This window comes from Zingiber officinale, chromosome 1A (genome assembly GCF_018446385.1).
Source record: "Zingiber officinale cultivar Zhangliang chromosome 1A, Zo_v1.1, whole genome shotgun sequence".
NCBI classification, from domain to species: Eukaryota; Viridiplantae; Streptophyta; class Magnoliopsida; order Zingiberales; family Zingiberaceae; genus Zingiber; species Zingiber officinale.
Genome location: NC_055987.1, coordinates 8,099,676 through 8,120,034, shown reverse-complemented (window position 1 = coordinate 8,120,034; position 20,359 = coordinate 8,099,676). Strand labels below are relative to the sequence as shown.

Here is a 20,359-nt window from a genome sequence, read left to right as displayed (position 1 = left end):
ACTTTACAAATTTGAACATTTGGTCAGGTAGTAAGGAGCGTACCTAACTTACCTTGTCTCCTGCTGATGCTCCCCCTGTTGAGCTGCTTTCTTCCGAAGACTCTTCCCCTTCATCGATGCTCTCGATGTTCATTGAGGTTGAGCTTGCTTCGTCTTCTGGTAGATACTCAGCTATTAAGGCTGCTCCGACGATTTTCTAGGTTTCAGATTCTTTCGATGATGACTGGGTGTCTATTGAGGAGTTGGATGCAGCTTCTTTTGGTTCTTCATGGAGCTTTAAGAACTTTTCCCAAATTTCTTTTGCACTCTGATAGTCGCCGATTTTGTCGAGATCTTCAACCGGTAGTACGCTTAAAAGGTGAAATTCAACCTTACCATTTGATGTAAAATCATCACGTTGCTTTTTGGTCCAGAGGCGTTTTTTGATTTCTTCTCCGTTCGCATTCTTCGGTGCTTCATAACCATATTTCATAATTAATAAGATACTAAAATATGTTTTAATAAATACCTCCATTCGTCATTTCCAAAACGCGAACTCCCCCTCGAATGTTGGTGGATAGATATTAGCTCTGACCATCTCGTTACTTCAGTCGGCAGTTAGTCCTCCTGAAGTGCCTTAGCTCTGATACCACTTGTTGGATCGCGGCGGCCAACTAGAAGGGGGGTTGAATAGCCTGAAAATAAAAAACACAACTTTTTTCGAACTTTCTTAAACTAACACTTACATAAATTAAGAAAACAATAAATTAAAAACTGAAAAGACGAGGCACACAAAGATTTACTTTGTTACAACCGGGGAGGTTGTTAATCCAAGGAAAATGCTACACTAGAATATCTCCTTCAGATGGAGAAACCTCTTACAGCAATGACAGCGCAAAAAGAAAGAAGCTAAACTACAACGGGAAGCGCACAAGTGTTGGAATTACAATTTCTGAGTTGATGAAAAGCTTCTAGACCAAGGCTGTATTTATAGCCTTGGTTGGGGCGCTCTGAAGGGGTTTCGAACACCCTGAGGGGATAAAACTTTATCCCCCACCATTCAGATCGCGATTGACGCGTTCTGGTCAAAAAGTCAACTTCGGGCACTCGGAAGGGTTCCGGGCGCCCCGGAGGGGTCCGTGCGCCCCGGACAGTTCCGAGCACCTCGGTTGGGAAAGTCAACCCGTTGACTTTTTTCAGCCTGGTCTTTTGCTTCGGCTCTGTTCGCCTCAGATTGATTTTTCTGCTTGCTTGAGTGATCTCTGCTATCCGGAATAGGGCTCACTCGAACCCAACTTCCGGTCTTCTCGAGTAGGCTTCCGCTCCGGCTTCTTGCCCCTCAGAATCGCCGCGTGCTTCCTTCTCATCCGCCAGCGTACTCATCCACAGTCTTCGTCCCTCGGCCGCATCCCATGCCGACCTTCTCACTAGCTGCGTCTCTTGCTCCTCGAGCAGTCTTCCGCTCCGGCTTCTCGTCTCTCGGAACCACCGCACGCTTCCTTTTCGTCCACCGGTATACTCTTCCGCAGCACCTCATCCCTTGAACGCACCGCGTGCCGTCCTTCTCACTAGCTGCGTTTTCCACTCGATTACTTGTGCTTCCAAGCTCTTGCACACTTAGATACAAGGTTAAAAACACACATGATCAAATTTAACTTGTTGATCACACCAAAACAACCTTGGGGGTTCCAACACATCCTTTAAGTTACGTGTCCCATTTGGAGTAAAAATTTCTACAAATTCGTCATAGCTGGGGCTCGAACCACGGGTGCTTGGGTGACAACTTGGATGTCCTGTCGCTGCACCATAGCCCCGGGGGCAAAAATGATTAACCAGGTTGGGTAACGTCGAGCCTGGGGTGACCGACCTAGTTCCATGGAAGTTTTCCACCGGCCACCAGGATAAATCGGGAAGCGCTCGCAACGAATAACCCAGAAGCTCAGTTTCCTTTAGTTGTGTGTCCTATTTGGAGGAAAAATTTCTACAAATTCATCATAACTGAGTTTCGAACTATGAATATCTGGGTGATAATTTGGATATTTTATTATTGCACCATAACCCGGGGCACTAGTATGTATTCTATGCTCCTGTTGATGGATGGGCCCCAGGACACTTAATTTGATAGATCAAGGTCGACAGATCAAAGTCGACGAAGACCAAACGCTGGATGCCTCAATAATTAAATCAACTGTTTAATGCGACATGGCCTGTGAAAGAACCACTGCCCTTGGAATAATTTTGTGCCCCTAATTGACTTAACATAATTGGTAAAACATCTTCTAATTATAGCATCAAAATAATGAAAATTGTGAGTGCGATTGTGAAAGTTGTCATAAAATTACTACAACTTGCAAGAAACTTTAAATTTAATGTGGCAGCATATTACAAAGCATCTTCAATCCAATCGGACCAATATATTTTCCAAACATAACAATATACAAATAGCCCTAGTCGATCCTGCCGGTCACAGTCTGAATCAATAAAAACCAACTGTTTATAAAATACGAGTAGAGAATTAATGCCAACTAGCTCAGATGCTGATTAAGAACTTTGATAGTTGTTGCGGAGTATATGTGAGTTTGAAATTCATCTTCATCCGAAGAATACAAATGTTGAGAATACTTTAATTATAAGAGTAAAATTTCATTGAAGCTCAGGAAACATTGTTAAGAAATGGGCCGCCAACGTTCTTTGTTCTGGCTTGAAGCCCATTATAAAATCATACAGGTGTGCTCCTTCTTTATTGGGCAAGTGAAACTTAGCCGGGCGAAATTTGAATATCCAAATTATAGAAAGTAATTATTTTTTTTTTAGGAGAAGTCCGAGATGACCTAAGAACACATTCAAAATTATGAAATTCAAAAGTGCATTTGACCCTGTCCGAACATTGAGTCGATGGACGCTGAGGATATGGTGCTCTTGTTGATTGGTCGAAAACTCCAAAGATGTAGATTCCTTGCCGCCGTGAACCTGCAAACACAGTGCCGAGCCGGGAAGGGGTTCTCCGACGATGACCCTCCGATGCTCAAGTCAAATCTCCGACAGAAAGAAGTAGAACGAAGAAGAAATGAGAACTATAGCTACAGTGAATAATAGCGCATACCTTCGTCGAACTCTGAGGGTCCTTTTAGGATCCCTGAAGGGCGCGTGCACGCCTATCGAGGCATGCACACTTCTCAAAGTATACCCGTAGTAGTCGTGTCAGAAAAGTATGTCTGACGTCATACCTTGATAACCTAAGCATATCTCTGACGTGATAATGAAAGCTTTCTCCGTACGATTTACTGTCTGATCCGGCTGCCAGTCATGCCGCCTGTCGGTGGCACCGGTCTCTAGGAAGATATTCCCAGCTACTCCTCTTGTCGGCTACTATGCCGAGCGGGAGGACCACTCGAGTGAAGGGGTGATCGGGCCGAGCAAGATATCCACTTTGTCCCTGGTCGGTTGCTCCGTCTATACCACGCCGAGTGTGTTCCCTTTTTGAGGTGGTCATTTGCAGTACCCCCGAGCGGGGAGACTGCCTCACCCATATCCCTGATTGAGCGTCGAAAGCTCGATGTCACGCCGAGCTGTCGTAATACCGTCTTGGGTGACTGTTGCGCCGCTCGGGAAGATGGGTCAGCCGATCGACCAATCCTGGTTGTTGACCGCCTTGACTCTACTTGACTTTGACTCTCCATTTGTCGTTGACTTCTCTGCTGACCAAGCTTCGCCTTTACTGCCCAGATCAGCATCAAACTTTTAAAAATGTGTATTTTTTTTATATTTTACTTCTCCCGCTAATTATTATAATGTATTATTTCATTCAAATTAAAAAAATAATTAATTAAATCGGATAACGTTAAGTCTAGAGTGATCGGTCTGATCGATGAAAATTTTCCACCGATTATCAAGACAAATCGAGAAGTACTTACGGTCGGCGGCACAAAAGCCTAGCATCCCTAAGTTGTAAGTCCCATTGGGGGTAGCATGGAATAGAATCATGGATATCTGGAAGATAACTGAGCGTCTTTACTGGCCTATAAAATTTTTCTATCGGTTATCAAGGTAAATCAAGAAGTGCGCGCGACGGGTAACACAGAAACCCAATATTCGTTGGTTGCTTATCCCACTTAGAGAAAAAATTTCTACAAAATAATTGAGGATCAAACTACGAGTATCTGAATATCTTACCGTGACACCATAACTTCGACTATAATTATTACATTCAAATTAAGAATCATATCATTATGGTATTGTATTTTAAAAATCAACACCACGCTGAATTTACATAAACCTTAAAATTTAGTACCGTAGTGGTAGTGTTAAATCTAACATCCCAATGATTGATGGAAGTGATAAAGTGAGAAACAAGTATGTCATTTGAAAAATATGAAAGTTAAGTGGGCCTTTTAATTTGGAAATTCCGTAATTTTAAAATTGTGAAATTCTTAAAAAGTGTATCTAACTTTCGAATTTTCTAAAAAGCACATTTATTTATTTTTATTTTACTCCTCCCACCGGCTACTGTGATATTACATTCAAAGAATAACAATACTACTATAATATTATATTGTATTTTAAAAATCAACACCATATTAGTTCTACATAAACTCTAAAATCATTTCACAATGGTAATGTGCGGTGTTGTTCTTTGAATCCAACATCATAATAGTTGGTGAGAGGGATAAAATGAGAAACAAGCGTGTCCTTTAGAAAATCTAAAAGTTAGGTGTCCATAATTTTGGAAATGTTGTATTTTTAAATGCGTGAGAAAATTGAGTGAATCTGATAAAAGAGAACGAGGAATAACAGAGATCCAACCAAAACTTTCAGATTAAGATCATTTAGTTAATTATACTGAAAGAACTGACATATAAATGGATTTAGTAGTCAGATTTAATTACAAACCACCTGAAGAAATGAAAATCAATTGCACATACATATTTCCGGACCGGCAGGCAAACACAAACCGTATATGCTTGCACTTTCACGAGCATATATATGACTTCACTCACTGTTGTGGCATTGTTTAGGGAAACAGTAGTGCGTGCATATGCTCTGCTCATTGCACTATTCCTTTTCTTTTCTCTCTGTTTGATGATCCTCCATTAATTTACATGAATCCTATGCACTGTTGTTCTCAGGACCACGCCCCCTTACTCCTCACCTTAAACTCGAGGCCTGCTCAGTACTCTACCTGTGACTACTGGCTGCAACAACTAAACCCTAAACTAAATAGATGACATGCATACGAAACCCTACAGCTGGAGTTTCAGGGTTTTCAGGTCTTTTCAGACCATCACCAGAGTCCTTCATCCATAATTAAGTCCATTAACCTAGCTACTTTCTTTATAAGGAAAAATAAAAAAACAGTGGATTGTCTCAGTATTTCTGTAACTATTTTCCTGTTCTATCAATATTCAGAATGAAGAAGAGGCATTGCTGCATTAGTGCATAGAAAGCTTGCAACCTTAGCTTCCATGACTTAACTGGCTGCACACTGCACTGCATCCCTAGCTATAAATTGCTTTTGTACACAGAACTGTTGTCCAGCAAAAGAAGGCTGGCAAGCTTTTGTGGTCCTATTCAGGCATTGGTGTTGGTGGATGCATGCCTTAAAGAGCTTCAGAAATATTACATATATACTACATACATGGTCCCCTGGCCTACCTATATATATATATTTATACTACCTCCATAATTAGGGTTTCAACTGTAAGTAATTACTGTCGTGTCATAAATGTGCTTCAGCTTAATATATACTGAGTTATAATTATCATATTTATAACTATATGTTAATTTGAAGATTAATTATCTGGATATTTGAATGCCATCTTAATTACATGACTCTTTCTAGTTTAACCTTGAATAAATTTAATGTTCTTATAGGTATATATACAAGGCCTTCCACTTATTTAGCTTCAAAGGGTTTTATATATTAATTTAGAGTCTTTTCAGTTGTGGGCCTCTCCATTGAGCATGCTTGGCTATAAAGATTTTTTTTAAAAGAATGATATGTCTTTGATAATATAGTCCTTATTTTGGATGGCTCAATCACTTTTGACCATTGAAAATAAGCATGCATCTATAGTTGACATATATATATTTTTTCTTGATTAATATTACTTGAACAGTACAAGTATATATATCTCCATGCCTCTAATCATAAGATCTCAATGCTTAATTTGCACACTAATACGCATAACTTTATAGTGTCATATAGATATTTAGCCTACTTTTCTAGACCAAACTACCCTCATGAGCAATTAAAGCATGTAGAGAGGGATATATTATGATTGCTTGCCCTTTGAACAGGCACAAACATCCACCACAAGTATGCAAATGGACTGCCTTTTCTTCCCTCTTTTAGGGTTCCTGCTAATCCAGCATCTCTCAAAGGCGTTGCTTGTGGTTTGAGATCTGTGATCAAACACAAATACTTCGAGGCGATCAAACTTGGAAGACCTTACAATTTTTCCCAAGTATTCTTTCTTTCTTTTAATTATTTTTCAGGTGTTGTTGTATTTGCAAGTATGTCAATCTCACTCCTCTTCCTTTTTTTCACATAGCTATTGATCATGATGTTCTTTATATGTTTAATTGTGAATTAAAGATGACAAATTTCTTGCTGCATAGATATTAGTAGTTGATCATGGGAGAGATTGTAAATTAGATGCTTTTTCTTTTAAAAAAAACAATTTTATGACCATGAACTGTTTGAGGATAGTTCAATGACTCAACAATCTTATTAATTATGACCATGAAATGTTTAATTAGATTTTAAGATGATCCAATCTTCAAGAGAAGGTGCTGATGATCACAAGGGCCAGCCGAGTTCTTCGAGAGCGAATTGGCCGGCTCTCAAGAACCCTAGAATCGTGCGGGTGACACGAGCCTTCGGGGGCAAGGACCGGCACAGCAAGGTGAGAACGATCAGAGGGCTAAGGGACCGACGGGTGCGGCTATCGATGCCGACGGCCATCCAGCTGTACGACCTTCAAGATAAGCTAGGGTTTAACCAGCCCAGCAAAGTGGTGGACTGGCTCATCAATGCTGCTCAGCATGAGATCGACAAGCTCCCCCCACTCGAGATGCTGCAGGGGGACCCTACGATCTTCTCATGGGTTCCTCCAACGGCCAACCCTGACATCTCGAGCATCAGCACACATGATCACCTAAATTTAGGGCATCAAGGTGTTGGATGGGAGAACAATAGTAGTGATCAGGCCACATATAATCCCTACACCTTCCAATTGGAGAACAACACTACTAACGGTTCCCTTCCCATAACAATTCTTGCTTCATATTTGGCTGCTGCATCAAACAATGTGGAAGCGAAGCAGCAGTATACATGGCCACATTCTGATCAGCTCTTCAAATGATCATGCATGATTTCACAAGTCTGCACAAGATGATCAGTAATTGAATCAAGTACTATATATTTCGATATAATAAAGCTTTTGGCATGCAATGAAGTGATGATGATGATGATATATATATTTATGTCATGTATAGTTATCGGTTTGGAAGATACAGTTGTATTTACATGCATTCATATATATCTTATTGAATTGAATCTCATGCATGTGTTGGAATTATATATGGGGATCAATGATGACGAGGTTGTCTCTCAGAGCTTATTGCAAAATTTAATGCAGGAGGTATTTATTAATTAAATAGTATTTTTTTTTTTGTTGTTGTTGTTGTTGTTGTTGTTGATTGTAATTGATTTTGTCCGATGGTCGAACTGATGGAAGCGGGAGATGTGATGCTCTAGTAGACCATGTGTCGACTTCTCACGACTCTGTAAGTACAATTACGTCAGTGCCGAGCCAGGGAAGGGATTTCGACGATGATCCTCCGATGCTCAAGTTAGTCTCCGACGATGTTTGGAAGCAAAGCAAAGTAGCAATGGTAGCAGCCAGTAAATTATTGTATACCTCCGCTGAAGCTTGGGCCCCCTCTTTATATAAGGCTCCTGTAACACGCGTGCACGTTTCTCGAATCTTTCCCTGAAAAGATGTATCAGTAAAGTGTCCCTGGCACGGTACCTTAACGAGCCGAGCATATCTCTGAAGTAACAATGAAAACTTTTGTCGTACGATCTTCTGTCTGAATCAGCCATCGACCATGCCGCTTGTCAGCGATACATGCTCCCAAAAAGATAATATCCAGCTAGTGGCGTCTTTTTTCTGGGCTAAGCGGGATAACCGCTCAGCTCGGGTTCTTACTTTCTGCTCGGATGAGTGTATTATATGATCAAGCGGGAAGGTCGTTCGACCGGCGCTCCTGTTGTCCTGATATATGAGCCATTATCTCGATGAGCGGGAAAGTCGCTCGGCGTACTCTTGCAGATACCTAGCAGTCTTTGTGAGCGTCGGTAGCTCGGAATCCCGCCGAGCTATTATGATGTCGGATCGAGTCTTCATTATCCCGGTCGGACGAGCATGCTCCCCGATCAGCCAATGATGTAGGGGCGTTTGACCACTTTAACTCTGATCTCCACCATAACACTGACTTCCACTATGACAACGAGATGAGACTTCTCCTTATCACTGCATCAGTAATAATTTCATTTACATTTTATTATGATTATAAATCTGTTGTTTGCCTCCCTGTATGTGAAAAATTAACAATATATTGTAGGCATGTGTCCATCGTAGGAGTTGAATTAAAATGAAAAGAAACAAACAAATAAACAAGAAAAGTAAAACTTGTTTATTGTGATATTTTAATTTAATGCTCAACCACTATATGTGACTGCCATGTGAATATGATAATATATGATATTGATAGTTGGTGAGAGTAATACAATCTGACTTGACTAGCAAATCAAATCTAATATATAAATTTCTTACACTAAGACCATTACTTCATTCATGAATTTATTTGCAAAGTTATGACTCGTTAATCATCGGAAAATGAGATTGCAAAAACTTAAAATCAAAGGAGATTTGATAGCTTTTAAAAGGTCGATGAGAGGTGATGTATGGCAAGTGGAGGTCGAAATTAAAGAAAGGGAAGTGTATAATAGGTTCAAAGGATCGCCATTTCATGCATGTCCTCTTCACTATGGACCACACTATACTATGCATAGCTTGATTTATTAAAAAAATCACAAGTTTTCATTTTTTTTTTTAAAAGGAAATTGAAAATAGAAATATATGTACATCATTATCAATCTTTGACTCTATTGCACAACATCTCGTTTTATTCGCACGATGAGCAACGCGAATGGCTAACGAAACAGACAAGCACCGAGGGCGGTGGAAATTTTTATTTTTGCCCCCGCCGCCTGAAATTTACCATTTTCGAAATGATCTCTGAAATTCTGAAATATTCTTAAACAACCCTCGTTTGCAAACCACTGTCAGTTCGCTCCACCCTGGCGTTTATGTCGGGTCTTGATCGATCGGTTCGGGGAGTCGATCGCCATCGATCATCCCGACGATTTCTTCCCGCAATCCTACGCCAAGAACGCCCGAAGAATCTCTCCCGAGTAAAGCGATTCTCAGGGCGGAAGATCTCTGACACGGATGCGACCATCATCCAATCAGCATCCCATCTCGTGAAAAGCCTTAGGAGTCCGGGCCAAGCTCAAGCGCCCCAAACCCTCGCTCGAAGGAGAGTTCTTCTCCAGGGCTCGTCAGGTATGCCTACGGAGATCTGTCATGGAACATACAAATGCTTTCCGAGATCTCTTTGTTAATGAATTCAGTAACTAAAAGCATGTATGGAATAAGTTCGACTTAATGGCTGTTTATAATTGTAAAGCCGCTTCCTTTTCAAATTTGTGAACTTAAACGAAGTATATACATCATTTTTTTTTCCCATAAGTTTACATTACATGTAGCCTAGTTTCATGAACAGAATGTCACATCCCAATGCACATAAAATGTGTGTGGATATTACAACCCTTATCGTCCACACAAGACATGAAGATATCGAGGGCATAAAATTGATAAAACTCTTCATTTAAAATAAAAAATACTTAGAAAGTCATCAAGACTTTGTTACATAAGATAAACTAAAAGAAGATAACAGCTGACTCTTAAATGAACTTGCTTTTGTTTGCAGTGGACATGCTAGGCCGCTCACTAATGTTGGATCGAAAGCGCTAGAGGGGAGGGGAGGGGGGGGGGGGGGGGGAATAGCGCTCGTGGCTATTTTATATATTTAGAACACAGAGTAGAAACGCAGCGGAAAGTAAATGCAAACACAGAAGACACAGTCAATTTACTTCGTTTGGAGTCTAGCTCGACTCCTACTCGAAGGCCCACGATCCTTGATCGCTTTACGTGGGCAACAACTATAAATCCGGAATTATTACAAGCTAAAAGCAATTACAGTTAAGTACAAATAAGAAAGTTATACCAACGAACAAGCAAATAGAAGAGCTTTGGAGTTTTAGTTTGTTGTAGCAGCAGGGCGTTGTTGAAGCGTACGGAGCACAGAATTTCTGTTCGGAAATTGATGTTTTTAGCTACACCTCGAGGCCTCCTTTTATAGCTCTGCATAGTCTAATCCAGATCCCCAAGTCTCGGGATCAGGTTTGACCCGACGCGGATCGGTCGACCGATCCCAATGTTCGGTCGACCGATCAGGCGATCTTCTCCCATCCGATCCGCCCGATCCTCTCGCTCCGCTGGTCAAACTCTATCTGAGGTTCGGTCGATCGATCACCGTTTTCGGTCGACCGATCAGTCTCCTCTGACCCGCACACCTCGGCTTGATCCAGTCGACACCTATCCCAGGTTCGGTCGACCGATCCCGAGGTCCGGTCGACCGATCCCGAGGTCCGGTCGACCGATCCCTGGTCGAGCCCGGTCCAACTTCTGGAGACCTGATCTGTTATCTTGGAGGTTCGGTCGACCGAATCTAAGGTTCGGTCGACCGATCCCGGTCAGTTCTAACCATGCACCAAAAATATTAGTTTCCTGCAAAACAGAGTTAGAACACAAAAAGATAATATATAAATAAATTTGACAGTCACCAGACTGTCCGGGTTGACTTCAAGTTTCCGACCGGAAACCCTAGGTCGACCCGACGCCTACTGTTCCCTCTACGGGGAACGCGTCCTCACCTACTTCACTCAGGAGATTTACCTGATGTCAGTCTGGTCCTCCAGACCGACTGGACTTTCCACCTAGGGTTACCACCCTCTAGGACCTAGGGTTACCGCTCCCTAGGGTTTTTCTCCACCTAGGGTTACCACCCCCTAGGACCTAAGGTTGCCGCCCCTTAGGGTTTTCCTCCACCTAGGGTTACCACCCCCTAGGACCTAGGGTTACCACCCCCTAGGTTTTTCACCTGCCTAGCCGCAGCTAGGACTTTTGCCTAAGTATCATTTAGGACTTTCCTGCAAGCTCCATGAACCTTGTTAGATCACCATACATCTTAACTTTGAATCCTTTGCCATTATCAAAACTCAGGTTCGATCGTCGGATGCTTCCCGCACCAACAACTAAGATCGCTAAAAAGACTTTGTGTATTTTTATGGATGAATTTAGGAGTAGGTCTTACACAATCAAAAGGTCTGTGCTCTAGATATTGCACAGAAGGCAGCTTATGGTGAATATGCTTTTGCTCTGCCTTCTTATAATTTGCCTACACATGTATGTAATTTTCTTTTCCTTCTTAATTTCATCAATCGTCTCATTTCAAAGTAGCTTACACATGCATCTTTGGGAGGCCTTTGGCTTTCCACTAAAAAAGAGAAGCATGCTTTTCAGATTGTTGAGATATTTAGAGCATGATTATACTATGTAGTTTTTTTTCCCCACATGTTTGTATTCATAGAAGAACTACTCAATAAATCTAAAAATGTTATATTATATGTACTGATTTGATGAATTTTCATTTACATAAGATAGTTTGTTATACTAGAATTGAACCAAGGAACGGGTATTATTAAGTAGTAGGTTTTACTATTTATTAGTTTTTGAGACGATAGGTAAAGTTAAAGTTCATTCCATGCTCCATTTTGCTCAATAAAGCAAACCAAATTTATTTATTGTATTTATTGATAAATTGGAAACAACATGTTTTAAGCATTCAGAATTTGTTGCAGATTTAACAATGTATAATTGTTCAACACTATTGCCTTTTACTCAATCTCTTATTTTATATAATTGTTCAACTTGCATATGCTACATATTACTGCATCATTAATTATGCTTTGATATCACTAAGTAAAACCAGCCTAATGATGACAATTTTTACTATAACTTTATTAGTAAATTGACCTTGAAATTCTTTTTAAATAAAAGCAGAAGACAAATTGTTTGCATGCTAAATCACTAGTTTCTAGGTATATTTTAGATTCGTCGAATATATTGTTTCACTTCATGAAACTACTAGTTCTACCTGAAATTCTTTTTAAATAAAAGCAGAAGACAAATTTCTTGCATGCTAAACCACTAATTTAATTTCTAGGTATGTTTTAGATTCGTTGAATATATTGTTTCACTTCATGAAACTGAACTGATTAGTTCTACTTGAACTAAATTATCCTGCAAAATCTATTCAAAATGTTTGCTCCAGGAGGAGCTTTCACTAATGTACATAATCACTATTCTTGCTCTGCTTGGCCTATTCTATGTATTTGAGTCTGCCTAGGGGTGGGGGAAATACCAAAAATTTTGATATGCCGCACATACCGTACCGATATTTACCGTTCATACCGAAAATTATGGTATGTCGAAATTTTGATACGGTATTATACTATACTAAATTTGTTAGTGTCGGTATCAGTATTGGTATGAAATTGTTATATTTCGGTATATAGCGAAATACCTAATATATTATCTTATAAATTATTTATTATTCTAATTGGGTCTAAAAGTTATATTGGGCTGAGATACGAAACAGTAGTCCAAGCCAACTTCATTCTCCCGTTGAATAATTGATATAAGATATAAATTAATTATTATTCTTATTAAGCCTAAAAGTTGTATTGGCGTAAAATGATTGGATCAGCTATTGAGATAAAAGTTCCTCCTTTCAAACTCTGTTCTCCATCGTCGCCCACTCCGACAGCAAACCAAGCCACTCCTCCTCCCCCACGAGTTCGTTAGCTTCCCCTCCATGGCCAACTCCCCTCCTTGATGTCTTTCTCCTTTTCTCTTCTCGAAAACTCTACACAAGACCTAGTCCTCTTTAAAGCCTAACCCAAAACCATCTTCTCATTCTTATTTCTCTTCATGAAGTCTTTGCCCTAACTCAAACTCATATACACTCCTCGATTTACTTAAAGTATTTGTTGAAATATTCATCGTCTCCACCAAGTCTGTTCTCGGATTTCGGTAAGAAAGTCAAAAGGTTTGATTTTTCTTACCCAATTTTAATTTTCCAATTTTTACTCTCTTTTTTGGATTTAGCATTGTATTAAATGGTTATGTTTCGAATCACAAATTCTTTGTTTACATGTACAGTGAATCATATGAATTATTATCTTTTTCAAGATGGAGTCTAATACGCTGCCAAGTTCATCCCAAACATCAAACGCAATAGAATATGAAATTCAGAAGTCTACGGGTCGAAAAGGATTAAGAAAATCTTTGAAATCAAAGCCTCCTATAGCTTCTAAACAATCCAGGAGTATATTTTGGGAGCATTGTGAAAAGGAAAAAAAGAAAGTTGTGTGATGGGAGCGAACAACAAATAGAGACATGCAAATATTACAAAGTTGAGATCTCAGCTGTTTACGGAAGTACTAGTGGTTTAAAAAACCATCGAAAGAAAGTTGCAAATATGGTTTATGATCTATTCTTAGTTGAGAAAGCTAAGATACAAAGTGTGATTGGCGACCAAAGGGTAAGTATAACAATTGATACTTGGACATCCATTTAAAACAGAAATTATATGGTAGTGATAGCTCACTTTTTGGATAGTAATTGGAAGTTACATGAAAGAATAATTAACTTCACAAAAATCACTAATCATGTAGGGGAAGAAATTTGCAAGGTGGTTGAGGTTTGTTTTAGAGAGTGGGGGATATAAAAAGTCTTTTTAATTATAGTCCACAATACTTCCTCTAATGACACTGTAATTGATTACTTAAAAAGAAGAATGAAAAGTGAAAATTCATTGTTATTTGAAAGGAAATACTTGCACTTGAGGTGCATGTGTCAATACTTAACTTAATTGTTAATGATGACTTGAAGGAGCTTAATGTTTCAATTAAAGCTATAAAGAATGCAGTTGTTTTTATTCATTCTTCCCCACAAGGTTGAATAAAATTAGGAAGTTTGCCATGCTAGCCCGGTTTTCTAGTACATTAACAGTATCTATGGATCTCAAAACAAGGTGGAATGCAACTTATAAAATGCTCGAAGTTGCATTAAAGTATAGAAGGGTGTTCAAAAGGATGGCCGAAGAATGGTTGCCTTTTATGAATTATTTTTGTAAAAAAGATGAAAAGGGTAACGAAAGGATAGGGCCTCCAATTGCTGATAATTGGGAGAATGCAAAGGCTTTGGTACACTTTCTGAAAAAGTTTTATGATGTCGGTTTGGAGCTAAGTGCATTAAAAAGTCCTACATCCCAATTGATTTATCAATCAATGATTGCATTACAAATTGAGATTGAGAGAGAGAATTGATGATTTGGATCCGACTCTTCAAAAGGTTGCATGTGCAATAATGTTAAAGTTTGATAAGTGTTGGAGGAATTAGTATAATATGAAACCTTTGATATTTATTGAGAATATTTTGGACTTGAGGAACAAGCTTTAGATGATCAAAGTCAGTGTAAAAAAATTTGAAGGTACTCCTATAAGAATCCAAGTGTTCGTTGATAAGGTCAAACAAAACTTGGTAACTTTGTGGATGGAGTACAAGGGAATAAATGATATATTGAATGTTGAGAGTTAAAGTATACAAATAGAGTTTGATGGCAGAGATGGTTGTACTGGTGGTCGTGATATGAATTGTTTGATGATGTGGAAGCACAAAACGAAGAAAAACAACTTCAAGAGATATACAATGAAGTAGATAAGTACCTAGCCGATGAGATTGAAAAACGATCTAATAAATCTTTCAATCTTTTGGAATGGTGGAGAGGAAGTGAAACTAGGTACCCAATTCTTTCAATTATTGCCAAGGATATTTTTGCAATTCCATGCTCAACCGTTGCTAGTGAATTCGCTTTTAGCTTGGGCAAAAGGGTTGTGAATCCTTTTAGAATTAGTTTGAGTACTAAAATGGTAGAGGTAGTGCTTCACTAAGAGCGGAGGAGTTCAATTTTTGGAAAGATCCAACGGATGATGACCTTGAATTATATAAAGAAATTGAAGAATTTGAAAAGAGTAAGAGTTTTTTATTTAATTAAATTTAAATTTAAATAATAGCCATCATTGTTAATCTAACATGAAATATAATGCTTCTATGTTACAGTTGCAAATGCCACTCAAGATTGTGTCAGAGTTACTACTGTTCTACTTCTGCCTCCTCTTTGGTCTAACTTGAAGAGTAAGATTATATTTATATTGCTAGCTGGATGTCTATTGAGATCAAAGTGTAGGGTCACTAGGAGAGATAGACTAAGATGAGAGGCTCTCTTCAGAAAGTCTAATAACTTAGTTGAAAAAATAAATCAGAGTTAAAGGTATGCAAAGAAAACATATAAAATATTAATAACCAAAAGAGATCTAAATTACTTAGGCATTATTAATGGTATGTCTTATGTGGCAATCAATGACTAAGTGATGCAATAAAACCCATATGCCTACCTTTAAAGATATAATCATGTAATGAAGCTCAATTGCCCTTAGTTTATTAGAAATGCTTATTCATGGTTTCCATGATAGTCCCATGTAAAACAATATGTAGATTTATACAAAAAAGAATTCTAAGAATAGTGAAAGGGTCGCTCCGTTCTTAAATGGAACCACTATACTGTTTAATGGGAAGATTGCATATAAAATGTTAGATTGTGCTTAATAACTCAATCTCTTTCTATCCATATATTATTTTTTGAAATGGAACCACTATCGTTATCTTGACATCAAGTTTTTACACACAATGCTTGCTATATGATTGTGCTTATTTTGGCACAATATGTTTTCTTTGTTGGTATGTTTTTGTTTTTCTTCTTAGTGCTTAATTTTGGCTAACTTTGGATTCTTAAATTGTTTTTAGCTAGACATTTTTTATTGTCAAACATTTTGTGGTGCTAGTCTTTTTTTTCAGCATTGTATGTATTCATGAAAATATGTTTCTGCAAGAACCATGCTTTAACTTCGTTTTTTGACATAATGCTTTGCTTATTATTTGTTGTTGTCAATTATCAGATTACTAGAATCATGCTAGATAGAAGATGTGTGGAAAAGGAGGGAAACACTCACAAAGTCAATTCCCGTCCTTTCTCTCATATCTTCCATCTTAGTAATCAGACACTGAAATACTTGGTGAACTCTTTTAATGATGTGAAGTTTGCATGCAGTAAGTTTTTCTGAGACCATACAACAGCAAGAGTTATTAGAAAATTGAAATCCTTATGAAATGGTATCTCATCTGATGATCTTAACATATTAATTTCAAGCAGCTATTTGTTTTGTTCACTGTAAAATGGTTTTGACTTTTAACATTTTGATATTAACATCTTATGCTGTATTCTTAATGGTCAAATGTTTGATGCTCATTTTAAATTTTTGCTGCCACAGAACTTGCAAGTTAAGTCCTCTCCACCACCTGCCCAGTCAACTACCATAAATAATGATCCTACTATAATTCAGGTAGGAAGGTGATCTGCATATTCATAATTGTTGACTTTAATATCCTCACGGATGGATATCTTATCTTCAAATTATTAACAGTCATATTATCCTTATCCTGCATCTACTTCTACAAGTGTGTCTATTATTGACAGTGGAGGTGGAGCAGATGTTAATTCTCATTCTGGGCTTGATCTAACCTACCGCAAATTACAAGGCACTTGCTTTTGTTTTTTTATAAGAAAAAATACTTCCTTTTTAATCAATAATTTAGTTCTTCCTTTTGTAGTCAATACTTTAATTGTTGTTATTGCTTGGTTGTGTTTTTTTAAATCTGATTATTTGTTTATTGTCTGATTGTTGACGTCTTGTTATTATGAACAGGGGTATTATATGTGGCTTCTGGATTGATTGTATCTAGTTCTGGACGTACAATTGATTTAAGATATATACGGTATTGTAAAATGATACCATACTAAAATTTTAGTATATTGAAATTTTTGGTACAAACGGTATGAAATTCATACCATATCGAAAATTCGGTATACCAAAATTTCAATATACCAAATTTTCAATACAGTATCGGTAAGTACGGTATACACACTATACAGTATGATAGGCAAAATTCAATATACAGTATCGAACCAATCCTAAGTCTGCCATCATTGATCTCAAATTTTTATTATGATTGATCCTCGATGCCTTTGAATCAATACTTTCTTCAGTTGCTTGTGATAAAGTTTTTCTTCTTTGTTTTGCAAACTAGGTTATGATGCTTAAATAATAAATTAACTCTATTCAGCTATGAATGCATATTTTAGATCATTTTTTAAGCTCAAAGATCATTATAGGTATTGCACACTTTCAAAATATTTGAAAGAATAAGAACCTGGATTTGGCTGAATTATGCAACTCTTGTACATGTAAAGATCAAATCAAACAGCGTAGTTTATAGATGCCACAATCTGGTTCACTAAGGTAACATAGTTACACTATCAGGCTTTCATCATGAGAAACCAAGGACGAGGTTAGGCCTCCCATATCTCAAATTTGCCATCAACGAAATCATAGTGTGCACCAAACAACTTTAAGTTTCCCTTTTCTATACCCTCTGTCACAAAGGGATACGTCTTGAGGTTGGCTAGGGACGAGTTCACTGCCTCCTGCAAAAAGTTGAAGGGAGAACTGTAAGCTAATAAACCCAGTAAAAATGTGTCCCATTAGGTTTGTCAGAGTCCATAATTGTTGCTTTGTTATTGATTTTTTTTGCAAAGTTTCACTGAGGTTACCTTCTCTGCAATCGCCAACTTCTCTTCAAGTGGCAGGGCGGCATGCTCCTCCTCCACCTTCTTCTTTGCCGGCAGACTAATCTTCATCCAATCCTCAATGAAGTCACTGTCCAAGCTCAGCCAAAAGAAATGTATGATCATGATTGGATGCTCATGGAGCAGTAGAATGAACAACATGAACTGGAGTTTTTACGTGCTGGTGGAGCCATCATCCTTGGTGGCCAAGAGTGCCCTGATTCCACCGCACCGACTGTGACCGATCACTATTATGTTCTCCACCTGCACAACACCATCCAATTTGTATTTGTGCATATCCTGAGGGAAATAAAATGGCCAATTGGGTGGGCATCAGGTTTGTCACTAGTCTTCTTCTTTACTATACTTTTTTTGTTTAAAGTTCCCATCTCTTCTTGATTGGCATTCACCCTTCATTCCAAATGCAAAAAGGGCGATCTGATACTTGCCCAATTGGAGGCCATGAATCAGGTTATGCTTAAAGTTCTTGCTTTATTTTTGAGTGAACAACTATAGACTGACGAAACTTAGGAAAATACACAGTGCAGACCTTGAGATAGACCACAGGATACTCAATGGCTGCCCCAATTCCTCCATACTTCACCTGAACAGAAGCATCAAACACATAAGACAGGGCAGCTGCCGGCGATCACACATCGGAGCAAATAAAGAAAAGAACCCTACTGGGTCATAGGGAGGGACTGTGTTGGCGATGTTGCGGATTGTGAAGGCCTCACCGGGTTGAAAGTTGAGCACCACCGATGGGCACACGCGGGAGTCAGAGCATGCGAAAACAAGGTACTGTGCACCATTGCTGCTCATGTTAGATCATGGATAAATATAAAAATTTAACTTGATGGCAGTTCATGAAGACTAACCTTGGGGCTTTGGCTCTCCTTGAGTGGACCAAACAGATCAGGCTTCTTTCTGCAGTTGATCGGTGTGATTGGGAAGCAACAAGCTAAGCATGCAAAGGGAAGGTGTAATTGGGACTTACTCATAGACCTCCTTCTTGAAGAGCTCGAAACCGGATTGGAAGCGCTCTATAGTTCCCATCTATGTCTGAAGATGAATTAAAAGCTCCTGGAGATCAAGAAGAATAGGAACAACCCAAAGAGACGGAACGAATCTAAGAAATATAAAGAGAATGGAAAAGAAGGCGAGGTTGGGAAAGGTTGACGATCTTATTGTCTTTATGTCCTGAAATTGTGGAGGAGATTGAGGTGGGCGGGAGCATGATTGGTTCGTTATAAACTCAACACGACAAATACATGAGTTGTGCTTGGTCCACCACAAAATTTTATTATGTTTAACATGCCATTATTATCTTTTAACTCGCAGTTCTAATCATAATTTTCGATTTATTATTATTATTATTTTTTATAATGGTTGCTAGAAGTGGCAGTGTTGACGGGATGAAAACGATGGGAAATATAAAATTCTGCGACTAAGTCAAATAAGAATTATTGAAGCAGTGGAAAGAGACGTGGGACAGACCTAGAAATGATCAGTGGGGCCCATTACCACAAATGGCCGCCTGAGCTAACTTTGTTTTTCCTTGAATTTAATTTTCTAGCAATCTACTATAGAATAGCTAGTGTTATTTTACTTTAACCAAAATAAAATCTTGTTTCAAGGGGAAAAAAAAAACAGAAGAGATGTGTTAATTTGTTGCCCTTTAACTTTTAATATCGTCAAAAATAATAGGATAGGGCGTACAGCGTAGAGGTTGATATTATTTCATTGCTAGAGATTTTTTTTATATAGAATTTAGATATTTAATCATTCAAATTGATTAATTATAAAAGTGATTGTCACTCCCATAGAAATTTTATATATATAGATCATGACAGAGAACTCATCATATGAGTGCTGGCAACGGATAAAATAACAATTATCCTGTGAGTTGATGAGAAAAAGAAATTGAGGAGAAAATAATAAGAGAAAACATCGTCTTATTTTTCAAAAAAAAATTATTTAATAATGAAAAATAATTATTCGAACAACTAAATATATATTTATATAGACTCTAAACCATAAGACACAAATAAATAAAAGAAATCTTAACATATAAACTCTCAATTCCTAGTTTGTAAAGAAAAAAATAAATCATAAAAAGAGGAAAAAGACTCGTAATTTTTAAATTTCTAAACAAACTCAAATTTTTTTTTTAAAAAAAAATTATCAAAAATGGCTAAATTATAAAAACCCCCTAAAATTACAAGAAAGAAAAATTTACTAAAAAATTTCCAACGAATCCTCCTTCATCAGTCGTCTTAGGTTAAAAAGAACTCATTCTTAAATTCAAAGTAGTGTCAAGTAGTAGTCTAGAAGGAAGATCATCTGATATCAACTTGATAAAATCTACTAGCAGATGTTG

The 20,359-nt window shown here is 38.1% G+C and overlaps 1 protein-coding gene and 1 long non-coding RNA gene across 14 annotated transcripts; both read left to right on the top strand.

Moving 5' to 3' along the window:
* Positions 1-6,257: 6,257 nt before the first annotated feature.
* On the top strand, positions 6,258-7,542 carry LOC121999507 (transcription factor TCP13-like). Its single transcript, XM_042554182.1, has 2 exons — positions 6,258-6,443; positions 6,739-7,542. The coding sequence occupies exon 2, from the start codon at positions 6,747-6,749 to the stop codon at positions 7,341-7,343; it is 597 nt and encodes a 198-aa protein (XP_042410116.1). The 5' UTR covers positions 6,258-6,443; positions 6,739-6,746; the 3' UTR covers positions 7,344-7,542.
* A 1,764-nt stretch (positions 7,543-9,306) lies between these two features.
* On the top strand, positions 9,307-19,346 carry LOC122016942. Of its 13 annotated transcripts, none has more exons than XR_006121236.1 (5): positions 9,307-9,611; positions 16,625-18,316; positions 18,412-18,450; positions 18,528-18,777; positions 18,843-19,346. It is a non-coding gene; the product is annotated as an uncharacterized LOC122016942 (long non-coding RNA). The 13 variants fall into 13 exon arrangements; XR_006121231.1 differs by having other exon boundaries at positions 18,523-18,777; XR_006121239.1 differs by lacking the exon at positions 18,412-18,450 and having other exon boundaries at positions 18,523-18,777.
* Positions 19,347-20,359: the final 1,013 nt, after the last annotated feature.

Excerpts from the sequence above, each read along its gene's own strand:
- LOC121999507 (XM_042554182.1), top strand. The coding sequence starts at position 6,747 with ATGATCCAATCTTCAAGAGAAGGTGCTGATGATCACAAGGGCCAGCCG.